The 14,021-nt window shown below is 36.8% G+C and overlaps 2 protein-coding genes across 5 annotated transcripts in view; both read right to left on the reverse strand.

The window, feature by feature from the left end:
• Positions 1 to 9,460, reverse strand: part of LOC107845291 (protein FORGETTER 1) — a 48,871-nt gene extending 39,411 nt beyond the window's left edge. Inside the window, exons 1-7 of one of the 2 annotated variants that reach the window (XR_007046022.1) lie at positions 8,841 to 9,428; positions 2,348 to 2,413; positions 1,709 to 1,882; positions 1,507 to 1,637; positions 1,183 to 1,259; positions 338 to 519; positions 118 to 195 (exon numbers count right to left, since the gene is read on the reverse strand). Coding sequence is in view for 1 of the 2 variants with exons in the window: in XM_016689524.2 (XP_016545010.1) it covers positions 118 to 195; positions 338 to 519; positions 1,183 to 1,259; positions 1,507 to 1,637; positions 1,709 to 1,882; positions 2,348 to 2,413; positions 8,841 to 9,257 (1,125 nt within the window). In the remaining variant the exon portion in view is untranslated. Of the gene's footprint in view, positions 1 to 117; positions 196 to 337; positions 520 to 1,182; positions 1,260 to 1,506; positions 1,638 to 1,708; positions 1,883 to 2,347; positions 2,414 to 8,840 lie in introns of both variants that reach the window. The other variant, XM_016689524.2, reaches the window with a different exon arrangement.
• Positions 9,461 to 10,437: 977 nt separating this feature from the next.
• On the reverse strand, positions 10,438 to 12,923 carry LOC107844751 (metal tolerance protein 9). 3 transcript variants are annotated; one of them, XM_016689101.2, is made up of 6 exons: positions 12,473 to 12,923; positions 12,224 to 12,336; positions 11,882 to 12,127; positions 11,689 to 11,769; positions 11,159 to 11,272; positions 10,438 to 10,962 (listed from the first exon to the last, which is right to left on the reverse strand). In XM_016689101.2, the coding sequence occupies exons 1-6, from the start codon at positions 12,687 to 12,689 to the stop codon at positions 10,618 to 10,620; spliced, it is 1,116 nt and encodes a 371-aa protein (XP_016544587.1). In that variant the 5' UTR covers positions 12,690 to 12,923; the 3' UTR covers positions 10,438 to 10,617. The 3 variants fall into 3 exon arrangements, with proteins under 3 accessions (XP_016544587.1, XP_016544586.1, XP_047254278.1); XM_016689100.2 differs by having other exon boundaries at positions 11,042 to 11,272; positions 12,473 to 12,920; XM_047398322.1 differs by having other exon boundaries at positions 11,042 to 11,272; positions 12,224 to 12,392; positions 12,473 to 12,615.
• Positions 12,924 to 14,021: the final 1,098 nt, after the last annotated feature.

A 14,021-nucleotide genomic window follows, 5' to 3' on the forward strand; every position in this document is an offset into this window, starting at 1 on the left:
AAGTTTTATTAAGTAACTTATAAGATGCGTTTTTTTTTTTCTGACAACTTGACATTGACTCAATTTGGGTGGAAACCACATCTTACCGTAATCCAATGACTCAATTGAAAAACAAACCTGGATTTCAAGTACAGCTTCACCAGTTCTTGTTGGCTGTCCCCCAGCTTCAGGGACCAAATTTTTTGCCTTGTGACACTACAAATGAATAATAAAAATAAAGCTAAGTGCAGCAAATTGGATGTCTTTCTTTCAAGAATTTGCACAACTGATAAAAATATACAAGGTTAAAATTCTTGGTGTAAACTATACTGAACTTGGTCCAATAGGAATATTATACCTCATCAAATATGACGAGACCGTCAAATTCTGGCCCACACCATTGTACAAGCTGCTGCAAACGGGACCGACCTTTCTCCGAAGATGCTATCAGGCTGCTGTATGTTGAAAAAACAACTCCCTCCCTGACGCCAACAGACTTTGAGTCAAGCTTAGAATAAGGTAGCTTGTTCAAAGCATGCACTACAAGAGAAAGTTATAGATTTCCAGTTACAAAATAGATTCAGTCATTAACCATATGGAATCAGAAAAGAAAAGGAAAAATTGCATAAAAACCCATACATTAATTCACCATATCATACATTACAGTTGATAACTCAGAAAAATCATAAGCATTCCACCAACAAAAGTAACTCATTGTATGTGGCAGGTACAAACCCGCCTCAGAAAACAGTAGTATATGGTCCATATACACCATGAAGTGACCCAAAATAACCAAGTTTGACCACTTACTACAAATAGCCCAAAAACAAATATCACAAGCTATTCATCACTGTCCAAAACTACAAAGTCAACATCTTATCATTATTTTCTTTTATTGGATTCCAATAGAGTAGTTAACGCCTCATTGCCGCAGCCTCTATCCAGGCTCCCAAAGTTAACTGTTGATCAACTGAAGTTCCCAGAAACAAGAACATAGAAAGCACAAAGGTTCTTGAAGTTTATATCCCTTAAACATCAAAAGCTTAAGGAATAGGTCCGAACCAAAGAACACAATTGCACATATTAACATAAACAAACAGAGAAAGGAATAGGTAGTTTAAAGTTACCGGTTCCAATTAAAAAAATAGGTAGATCACATGCAGCATTTAACCTGAGACCATACTGAAGACTCTCAATGACTACCTTGTACGCACATAGCGCCCACATCATCCATATCTCGTCTTGCATCAAATTTCAAATCCGAACCAACAGATATCCACCTGGGGAAAAGCATTATGAGGAAACAATCAAATTTAATTTTAGAAACTAAAACGTGTTTGATCATAAACAAAGAAAAACAGATCCTTTAGGAGCACAGCCATCATTTTAGCAACAAGTCGACAACCATGAAATGGATGTTAGAATAGGTTCAGCTTCAATAATGCATTTTTAAAAAAAATTGATTCAATAATGCACTTCTTTTAAGTGGTAAGTACAATAATGCACTTCCTTTATTTGAGAACTTACAACGCTTTCCTTCTGTCATGGTGCCAATTCTCCCATATTAGTCCAGCAATTGTTCGTCCTTTCCCCACGCCAGCACCATCACCTACAAAAAATCCTGCTCTGGTACCATTTGGTAGGAACTGAAGGTGTCTCTGTTACAGGAAAACAGTAACCATGAGGTAAGCGCCTACTAACAGAATTGAGTAACATGTTAGAATAGAACCTGACAAGCGTAAACCAATGTCTCGATTTGCAGGCACGACAATGCTTTTGAGATTTCCAGGTCCTCTTTGATTGTAAGATCGTAGGTGGGTTCAGGTGGTTGTACTGCAGATAAGGAAGATGTCTCCACTATAGGATCAGGATGTGGAGGTCCAATAGATAGCTTGGGAGGCCGCTGTGTTGAATCAGGAGAAGAAAAATAAGAATGACGAGGATCAACCATCAACTTGTTAATGAAAATCTCGAAAGGTTATAATCAATGATGAAATTATGTGCTACCAAATTTAGGGAGAGGAGGGGATTATTGGAATTAGCATCAACGAAACGTTATCACAAGTTTGTCCAATGATAAGCTTACGACCACCTTACTGGCAAAGAAATTTGAACAGTTAATAAAGTCATTGCTAAGTTATTAGTCGTTGAAATAAAAGTAACAAACCCATCTCTCTTTTACTCCAATCTCCCACTCTCTACATCGATTAGCACATGTCTTTCGTGTTTTCCCATTCTCCCTTCTCCAACATTACAGAATTATTTTACATAATAAAAAGAAGATAAAAATAACAGTAAGGGCAAGCACATATTTCTCCCACTATTACAATACTAGGAGTAAAAAGCTGAGATTGCAAAGAAAACATACATAGTCCATAAAAGTTTCTCCAACCATGCCACCCTCATCTTCTTCACGTTCTACTTCAATGGCCACCTGAAACATCACGACGCAATGTAGAGAACTGAAAAATATGGAACAAAGTTTCCTATAGGAGATAAATAAGGTCAATTGGTGTATAAACATCATCTGACCATAAGAGAGTGGCAGAAATAATTGAACTAGAAGAGTTTGCAATAATTGATCCTGATCCATCAAAAATTGTTCCATAAGTTCTAATTGTTGCGCACAACCTTTCTCATTAGACCACTATTCTGGTGATACGAAAGTACTACTTAGATTTATACTTTTCTACAAAAAAGGGCAGCTGTGCACTAAAGCTCCCGCGATGTGCAGGTTCCAGGAAAGAGCTGGACCACAAGGGTCTATTGTACGCAGTCTTACCTTGCATTTCCATCATAGGCGATTTCCAAGGCTTGAACCCAAGATTTATTTTTTATTTATACTATGTACAAATGAGGAAGGGGAGGATGAACACTGCACTGCCCAATTGTACCAAAAGTAACAAAAATTTAATAAAGGGGATGTCCCAACATTGCACTGGACAACTGGGCTAAAAGTATTGTAAATTGCACACTTGAACCTAAATCCTTTTATCACACTTGAACATATTACTTTGGTAATGAACATCTTTTCTCTTCTCTCATACACAATTCAATTCAATTCTCCTCTTTTTGAGTGACACGTGTTTACCTTTTTATTTCTTGTTTTCCTTCTGCTTCTTTCTTCCTTCTTCAGTAGTGGTTCTTCGTATAGTAGAATTTCTATGGTTCTTTCTTGAGAAAATGTCATAAATAGTCCCTTAACCATAAGAGTAGGTCCAAAATAGTCCCTTAACTCTACACTTATCAGTGTTGGTCCTTTAACTATTTAAAAACTTATCAAGTTTGGTCTTTTACTATTTCTTATTAAAACAACGTAGGATTTATATTAATGAAATTCTTGCTTTCGTGAAATTAAATCATAACTCATTTCCTCAATTGTTTCTCTCTCCTTGCCACCTTTTCCTCAAATTCTTCTTGTGAAAAAATCCCTAACCTCAACAATTAAAATAAAATTTCTCAAGGAAGAAGACACAAATTCTAATAAAAGAAAATATATTGTTGTTGCTAATGGCTTGAATATGCTATGTATTGGAGAAGATGACAATAATAACAAAGTTCGACGCAAGATCAAAATTTTATTACCATTGAAGACAACTTGAACAAAGCAAAATTCAAGACGGAGATTTTGACCATGTTCCGAGTAGTTTAAATAAAGTGGCTAGAGAAAATTAATAGCAAAAACGGCTAACTCGTGGGAAAAAGTAGCAGAACGAGAGAATCTCCGGGAAGCAGGGTTTCGTTAGTATAATCCTACATTGTTTATATTAAAAATATGCAAATATCAAACTTGATAAAAATTCAAGATTTTATCGTTAAAATTCCTACTAAAATCTGGCCACTTTATTTAAACTACTCGGACCATGGACAAAATTTCCGTTTTGAATTTTGCTTTGCTCAAGTTGTCTGCAATGGTAATTAAAGTTTTTTCTTACATCAAACTTTATCGTTATTGTCATCTTCTCCGGAACATAGCATATTCAAGCCATTAGCAATAACAATATACTTTCTTTATTAGAATTTGCGTCATCTTTCTTGAAAAAAATTATTTTGAATTGTTGAGGTTAAGAATTTTTTCACAAAAGAAATTTGAGGAAAAGGTGGCAAGGCGAGAGAAATAATTGAGGAAGGAGTTACCTTTTAATTTCACAAAAGCAGGAATTTCATTAATATAAATCCTACGTTGTTTTTATTAAAAAAAAAAAAGGCCAAAGACCAAGCTTGATAAGTTTAAAAATAGTTAAAGGACCAAAACTGAAAAGTGTATAGTTAAGGGACTATTTTAGACCGACTCTTATAGTTAAAGGACTATTTATGGCACTTTCTCGTTCTTTCTTCTATTTCTATTCTCTCACTTACATCTTTATTTTTTCATGTTACTAACAGTTAGGCTATTAGATTTAAGCACAAGATACAAAATTCTTCAACAAGAAGTTTTTGCAGTTGTTAACCCTAAATTAGTGATCGATTCTTGCTGAAGACCAACAATGTGATGGGGAGGCTTATCTGTTTCCAGACTCCAGTACACCTGATATTCATTGGTCATGTTGTTTTCCTCTTTTGACATAGTGTTGTCCAGCATTATTTATTTTCAGCGATTGATTCATATTTTTTTCAAGTCTCTATGAGTTTTTTCAGTTTCTCCATGCATCCCCCTCTTCCTGAATGGTTAATTTTTTCTTTTGTTTCTCCGTCTGGGTGTCTTTAAAAAAAATCTTATAAGTTAATGCTAAATTGATTTTATGTGTAACTTTTGTGTTTCTTTTTTATGTGTAAATGTTGAACTAATCTAAATGTGCTAGAGATTGTGGGCATTGATAAACCAGATAGAAGTTGGATATGGAGATCGGGCTTTTGCTTCAACATCAGGCTAAAGGGAGGTATAGAGGATTAGGTTTCTTATGCAGAGAACCATATCTTTTTGTAGGTTCTTTACTTTTTGGTGTACTTCTTCTTTATGGGCGATTTGGCCTTTTGGTTTATGCAATGCAAAGAATTTTGCATCTGAGGGTACATATAGAGATTCCCATAGAGAATGCATTGTTAGAATCTTGATTAGAGGAAACAATAACCACCACTAGACCTACAAATAACAATATTGATAACTGATCATTTGATAACACAATTGAGACAGGAAAAAAAGGAAAGGATCTGGAAGGATTTTTATGTTAGAGGAAGGGCACCGTATCAGCACAACAGGGGTGTGGGTGACGGATCCACACCGGATTTGGTCAACTTACCTTGGGTGCCTCGACTGCATCCTCGAACCAAGGCGAGAAGTATAGATTGGTGGGGTATTTGGTTTAATTTTTGGATTATATATATATATATATATTGAGCCAGTGGTCTATCAGCAACATCTCTACTTCTCCGAAGGCAGTGGTATGGACTGCGTACATTTTACCCTCCCCAGACCCCACTATGTGGGAATACACTGGGTTTGTTGTTATATATATATATGAGAGAGAATGTTTTGCGATTGCATGAGATATCTTATGAATAAACTACTAGGTGTTTATAAGGAATCAAATTTTATTAGTTTTAGTTCAAAAGCTTTAATCAATTATAATTATACATACTTATATTGAAATGGTTGTGGAGATTTGCTTCGGATGAGCAATCATGTATAAAGAAACCATCAAGGCAAGATATGGAATGGAGGATTTCTGAACTAGAGTAATGCATCCTTATGAAACTGGTGTGGAGATCTATTAGGAACTTGTGGCCCAAACTCATTATCAACTCCAAAATCAAGGTGGCTAATGAAGGGAAGACCTAAATTTGGAAGGATATCTAGGTTGGCAACCATACTTTGAAGTCTATGTTCCGTAACTTGTACAATTTGAACCTGCAGAAAATACCTATAGTCAAGGGGGTGAACCAAGAGGTGGGTAGGTTGACAGAAATATATAGCATTCTTGAACAGTTCCAAGGCTTCCCTACAAGGGATGAAAGCTTAGTCTGGACAAAAGAGGTTGGGTATATTTTCTGTTAAATCTGCCTATAATTGCCTTCATAGCTATATTACAACTGAGGTAGGCCTTGGAAAATGATATGGGAAGTAAAGATTCCATCCAAGGAAGCATGTCTCACATGGTTACTGGTTAAACAGGTTGAGTAACTCAAGATAATTTCATGAAAAGTGGCCTTTATCTGTGCTCTAGATGTTCCTTCTATGGAGCTGAGGCTGAGAATAAATCATCTCTTTCTTACACTGTAAAGTGACAGACAAACTATGGTGGATTTTCATCAACGGTCAACCTAAGGAATATCTGGTGGTCTATGCCAAGGAACACACATTAAGTCTTAGCTTGTTGGAATAGAGATGGTAATCAGTCTAGTCCGGGGAGAGATGGAAGATTGTCCCAGCTTTGCACATGGTGGACTACTTGGATAGAGAGGAACCAGTGGGGTTTTGAGAATAAGAGTTGTAATTGTAATTATTATAGATTACTTATGAGTTGATAGGTGGTAGCTTTTTCTTTTCTGACACCTACTTGTAATTATTACTGGAAAACACCTTTGGGGTAGTTCCTTGTTTAAAATATATATGTTACCTCCTCAAAAAACAAAAAAATGTCAACAGGCAAAGAGTCTTGTGCAAGAACATGATTAGCTCCGGCAAGTATTGTGGTTACGCCAATTGGATGTCCAAAATACTCCAAAAACTAGAGTGAAACATAAATGTTTATGTTGAACTAATTTGTACAAATGAGTATTCAACTTCTTCATTGCTCTTTTGATTCTCTCCTTCCATATGGTCCACATCAGCGTCTAAAGAGCTATATGCCACACTCTTCCTCTCTTTCCTTCTACAAAAAACATCAGTTGCACCAGCCATGCAACTCCAAACACCTTTTATATAGTACACTAGAGTGTATGATCTGTATGTGTGATTAGATAATGGAGTAACAAATGATTAGCACCTCACTGCGTTCATGTAGATTGACCTCACAAATAGTTTGATTAAAACAAAGAGTACTCTAGGAACCCATACGGATGAATGAGGAAACTGTCTTTTTATCAGTTCATCATAGAAGGATTTCATCCTTTCGTCCTTTCTACCACCCCGTTACGTAACCGAGTAATTACGTGTGTTTCTTGACTAGAATTCCGAGGATAGAGAAAGTTCCACCTAGGCCTCTTCCCACCAGGTCTGTTTCCAGAGGATAATCTTCTATTGCCTACTTTGAGCATGACATTGCCATAGAAGTTCTTCACCCTCTCAATGCATCTCCACAAAGCAACTCCTTAGGTTTGGTTATCTTGTTTGTTCTCCTTTCGTCTCCTGTTCCACACCATATTTATCTGCAATCACTCCACTCTCAAATGAATGTTCCATACTCGAAGTAACGCTTTATTGAACACCATCAAATCCCTCATCACTAGTCTAGGAGATGCCACAATCTCCCACTTAACTAAAATGATACTTCTTCACCTCCCATATTCATTCCATCAGAGGTTCCTCGTCATTCTTTCCAACTTTTGCACCACGCTTACATGGATGAACATCAAGGATAAGTAATAGATCAGTATGTTAGAGAAGTCGCGGAGCCACAATCTTCAATAAGGGGATTCAAATAAAGAACGTAAACACACGAAGAAGCTGAAAGAATTCAAAATCTAGTATACATTAAAGAACAATCTTAAACTTGCATATACAATGTAGTATAATTTTCCAAGACCCCTTGCACCCTTCTAGCTCCGCCCTTTATGTTAAAGATAGTACTCTCAATCAAGATTCAAAGCTTTTTTCCCTTCCTTCTGAAAGTTAACTTTTTCAGGCACCACGAAGATGTTTCTCAAGCCTCTACTCTATATCAGTGGATTCTGCACAGCATGATCCTTATAAGATACTCCCAACAGAGATGACGCCGGACATTCAAACTTTGTCAATGACCTTTCACTTAATTTTATACCTTAAGCTTTTCGAAAATGAAATAATTGCAATAGATGAATGTTTTCAAGTGAGGTTACCTTCAGTGCTTTATGTGGATAACAGTTAGTAAGGTTAAAGCAAAACTCAACAACAATATATCCGGTGTATTCCCACATAGTGGAGTCTGGGGAGGGTAGAGTGTACGCAGGTGAAGTAGAGAGGTTGTTTCCGGACTAATAGCAGTATAACAAACAAAAAACATAAATGTATATAAACCAGTACAGTATGCAAAATAAACTAACACCGCTAGCCACAAGATAATACTACAGCTACAAGATAATACTGAAACTATCTATCCGAAACCACAAACATCACTCAACACCACGGACAAGAAACTTCCGACAAAAATAAAGAACGCTCCCCTACTATTACCGACGTACTCCCAACCCCTAAACCTCTACCCTAATCCGCGTCCTCCACAACTTCCTATCAAGGGTCATGTCCTCCGTAAGTTGTAACTGCTCCATATCATGCCTAATCACCTCCCTCCAATATTTCTTCGATCTACCTCTACCCCACCTAAAACCATCCATAGCCAGCGTCTCACACCTCCGCACTAGAGCATCAGAGCTCCTCATCACGTGCTCGAACAGAGATGATGTTGGACATTCAAACTTTGTCAATGACCTTTCACTTAATTTTGCACTTTAAGCTTTTCGGAAATGAACTAATTGTAATAGATAGATGTTTATCAAGTGAGGTTATCTTCAGTGCTTCATGTCGAAAACACAATTAGTAAGTTTAAAGCAATATTGGCAACGAGAAGCAATACATAAAATGTCAATGACCTTTCACTTAATTTTATGCTTTTCGGAAATGAACTAATTGTAATAGATGAATGTTTTAAAAGTGACGTTGAAAACAGTAAGTAAGGTTAAAGAAAAACCGGTAACGAGAGGCAATATTTCATAAAATAAAATACCTCGTTGACTTCTTCCTGAGGAGGAGGAGGGAGAGGAAGAGGAGGAGGAGGAGCAGATGAGTGAGGAAGAAATTGCCTAATTTTCGATACATCAACGGCGAGGTCGATCCCACATTGAGGACACGAGAAGCGAGAGAGACCGTGAGGAACATTGAGTATAGCTTTGCAGTGAGCGCAAGGCAACTGGATCTTAGTAGGATCAATGCCATGAGCGAACGCACTACTTCGCTGTTGCGATTGCGATTGCGATTGCGATTGTGATTGCGGCATGAGCTCAGGAGGAAGCATTTGCGGTAATTGACATGTAGGGCAAACAAACTCCGTCAGTCCACGAGCGACTGTTAAAATCATCTTGCAACCAGCACATCGAACTTGGCAACCTTCAGAAGGAGGAAGAGGAGGAGTCGCCTGTCCCATATTATTATTACTCTACTGAATACAGACGGAGGAGGCCGGCGAGTTTTCGGTTGCCCTTAATGCTTTGGGCTTCCCGCTTCCGGCGAGTGACGATATTATATATACTTTACTATACACAAAAATAATGAGGTTAACCATTTTTTATATTTGAGTAGTTCGGCTTTGGCCCCAAAAAGAATTGGGAAAAAGCCTAAAATTACCCCGATGTTAATGAGAATGTCCTGTTTATTCTCTTTTATACGGGCAATCCGATGCAATAAACTTTTCGCTATGTGCAGAATTAAGGATGTATTATACATAGTTTTATCTTATATTTTACCTTACATTTCTACCAAAAGTCGTTTTCAAGACAGCAACTTTACCTGTTACTCCAAGTCCTCATTCATTCTCTTTTATATAGAAAAAATAAAAATTTATTTATGTCATTCATTAATAGTTGAGCGGCAAGAGTTAGTCAAAGGTTATATAGTAGGCTTTTGGCTTTGAAAATTTAAAATTTTTGAGATTTGGAGCTGCAGTTGGATTTAGCCATGTCTTTTTGAAAATAAATATATAATTTTATACCCCCAATTTTTAAAAACTATCAAAATCATCCAATTTAACTAATTTACCTACAAGATACAACCCAACGTGAAGGAGACAATAATTTTGAAAACATTCAACTCTTATTCATGGTGTCAGTAGTTCTTCATGAACCAAAAGGCAAAGTATTCATGAGACTTGGAGTGTATTTACTAAGCATGTATCCCACTTATCCATTTTAATCTGAAGTACGTTTTTTCTCGTATTTTATCGATAACTAGTTTTGTATGTGGTAGTTAGGCATTTACTCTAGTGGTTATACCAAGTTATTATAGCTAATAGGTTTTTTAATTAATTGAAATACTCTAGACTTTACATATATGTAAATAAAGTCGCCTTGTTAGTCTTTCTTTAGATGACTTTCAGTTCTCTTCCATCGCAACTTTTCAGGTGGTCATCTTCTACTTTACTATAATCCTTTATGTTATTATTAATTTGCTACAACTACTTGTAGCATATCATTATGATCATATATAGTGTCATTTCTTTTTCTCTTCACCTTATTGTTTAAAATGTGTTTTCCTAGAGTCCAGAGTCTAAAGAACAACTTTTTTGTTAAAAATTTCGAAAGGGCAAGGGGAAAATGGAAAATTCCAAAGCATCGAAAGACTGAGGCTGCTCACGCCTAACATTAAACAATTAACGGGCGATAGTTAAGTGAAAAAAGGTAAGGCGAGACACTAGCCACGCCTTGTAAGGCGCGATAGATGTCACGCCTTAGCTCGACTCAAAATGAATATCATTTTGAGTAAGGGCACTTGATGCAGACAATATGTCATTACACTGTGATTTTGTGTTCTGGCCTGTGAGTGAACTCGAAGTCTATATGGACGAAAGCCCGCTCAACTTCAGTGAGTTGCTCCAATTTTTCTTGCAGTGTTTCACCAATGTTATGAGCCTGGTTCAAAAGCATGTCCTCTGGCAATACTATATCAACTTCGACAAAGTAATGCACGCCAAATGTATATGCTCTGACTGTGTCGATGTGCTTGATCTCTTCATGATGATTCCATATAAGATAAGTTAATTTCGTAAGAAATTCTGGCGGAGCTGTTCTTCCGATGAGTGACCAGACATTTTCAGCCACCGTCTTCGCCCACGTGCTAATTGTGTACACAGCTATCTGAAAACACAAAATACATTGAACTCTTAATGTCATGACAACATTACTAATAATTGGAAACTTGTGATTGTGTACTCACAATTACAGCTCCTGTAGGATCGATCCACCAGTAGAATCGAACTGCTAAGACAACAGTCACTAATCCAACTGAGTTGGTGATGACATCAAAGAAATGGTCTTGGGCATAGGCTCTTACGATTTCATTTTTGAACCTTCGACAGTAGACCATAAGCAGAAACTTGATCACTGTGACAGAAACCATAATCCCAATCGTCCATTTTTCCTTCTCATGGTCCATCTCAGGCCGAGACTGATCCAAACAACAAAGACGAGTGTAATGCAGTTGCTAGTGAAATTAGTATATCTATCCTACAGTAGAAGTAGTACTGCGACATCCACAGAAATACAAAAATCAGGCTTGACTGTTTTGATGGAAACTTCATTTCAGTAGTAACTCAACACCCCTTTCCTCCCTTTATTCATATGATTTGTACTATTTTTCATCGAGAAAGGACAAGTTTTAAATCGACAGGAAGTCACACAACCAGTCAGCTATTATTAGTAATTTCTTTGTGATAAGTTGGTAAACTCACACTTGACATCATATTGCAGCCAAAAAGCAAATTCAATTTTCGGGTAAGAGGCATCACGTAGAAATTCAAAAATCTACCAACATAATCATAGTTCATAGGTAGTAGCGCGCTACTCTGCCAGATTCTCACATACCTTATTTATGAGTTCTTTTACAGACTCGAACAGTATTTGTAATCCTAGCGTGGCCATTACAGATGCAAAAACAATAATGCCCTGAACAAATCGCAACAAGTTGGGTTAAAAACAAGGTTCTACAGGAACTAAGTACAATGAATTGAACATTTACTTTCATATGATATGATTTTGATTAATTAAACTTACGCACCACGGGCTGCATCCTCTTTTTCCCAATAGGATAACGATACTGATTTGGATTTTTCATAGCATAAGAAGTGAACCACAGAATAAACCCTGATAAGAGGTCTAGTAGGGAATCCAAGGTTGATGCGATTACAGCCAAAGATCTGCTCTGAACAGATGCGTAGATTTTTACAACGAAAAGGAGCACATTAGCCATATTTGACAAATATATAGCCATCCTTTCACTCCTAGCAAGCTGCTTCATTTCATCCTGATCGACAAACACACACACAATACAGTTGGCGTTTGAGTTTATGACACGGACAAAGAAGCAGCCAACGACTGAGAAAGAAAGAAAGAAAGAAACCTCATTTAGAGTTGTAGGTAAGCAACCAGATTCATTAATAGTGTCCATCTCATTGAACCCTTCAACCAACCTTTCTTGCTTTTTGTAGTATTCAGCAATTTTACCTTGTTTCCCTGGAAAATAATGAATATGATTATCTGAATCATCCACCTAGTACTTGCTGCAGGTACTGTCATTATCATTTCTCAGTAAATTAGTCAATAGCCTCATACATACATACATAAAAAAAAGGTCTTAACATATACATACTGGGAGTGGGAAGTAGTCTACGGACACTGAAGGAATTACAATCAGGGGAGCGGCGTTCTGGAAGATGAAATTCGCTAGCGTTAAGCTTCCATGACGACTGAATCTGATCGCGATCCACCGCCGCTTGAGCAGCAGGAGACAGCAGTTCCGTCCTAAAACTGTCGTACAGAGGGCCGTCATTGATGGCACCACTAACATTACTCCGATTCATCTCCATGTATGCAGCAGTGGAGAAGTGGTTTCTTTTTTTGAAATTGTAGTTGTGGAGTAGTAAGTTACTTAGCGATAACTGAACAATTAACTCTTCTGCTTCTAAATGTAATGTTTGTTTATATAGGAGTCATGTCATGGTTATTTTTAGCATGTGTCAAAAGAAATTTCTTTCTTCTTACGGTGTGTGTTTGTTATGGAGGAAAACATGTCTTATTTTCCCATGTTTTGGAAAACATTTTCCCTAAGACGAGTTCCTTTAAAAAGAGTAAAATGACAAAGAAGTAGGAAAAACAAGTTCGACAAGTGATATTTTATGTTTAGTGTATCGTCTTATTGACCATTTGCCACTTGCCAGCCCCATCCACCCTCAGCACCTCTAAAGGTCCCACACTCCACCCCCTCCTACCTCTATATAACTGTTTGCTAGATTACATATAAATGTTCTCGAGATAATATTTTCTTTGTTTACTATCCGGATACTAGAAAATAAGTAAGAAATCAACACGTGTTTTCAAGAAAGCATATTAGGAAACACAACCAAACACGCCCTTAATTTCATGTTAAGTCAAATGTCTCAGGATAAGAAAAGGCATTAAAGTACTTACAAAATATGCAATATAAAATTGGATAAAAAACTGTTCAACTAGACAGTCATCATACATTTGATAACTACTCCATTGGGAAGTATAAGTGTAAGAATTGCAGCACGACAAGAGCCATATATCCACATCATCAAGAACAGATTGCTGCATTAGTCACGGTTAATTAGGTTTAATTAAAGTTGGATTACTTCTTCAATAATTGATCCTTTAAAGCAGCCAATGGCAATAGTTCAATAAGAGATAAAGGAGTATGTTGCATTCAAAGTTGGCAAAAAAGTAACCCCCCACGTAAGGTTGCTGCATGAATCTTGCATTTTTCCTCGTCTTTTTCTTGCTTTATATGTGTGCTATGGTACGTGCGTCATTCTCCAATATATACATTTAAAATAATGCATGAAAGTGAAAAAGATAATATGCACTACTCTTTTCGTTTTTTTGTCCTTTCTATTTAGAGTGCTTCATAAAGTACAAATTGGAAGCATGTAGCACTTATCTTGGAGATTTGTTTTCAATTGCAAGTGCATTTGATAGATTTACACTCTCATGATACATAAATTGTGTCCTTTACTTTAGTTTCAACTTGCGTACATACCGTCCAACTTTGAATGTGCACATTATAGATCAGAGAATCAAGATGTGATAAAGTGATAACTGGCAGTAATTGGCAAGTTAACAACTGGATGAGGTTATAACAATCGTATTTAACAAAATAGGCAAGTAGTCTGTTTTCTGTT

Source organism: Capsicum annuum, chromosome 10 (assembly GCF_002878395.1).
Source record: "Capsicum annuum cultivar UCD-10X-F1 chromosome 10, UCD10Xv1.1, whole genome shotgun sequence".
NCBI classification, from domain to species: domain Eukaryota; kingdom Viridiplantae; phylum Streptophyta; class Magnoliopsida; order Solanales; family Solanaceae; genus Capsicum; species Capsicum annuum.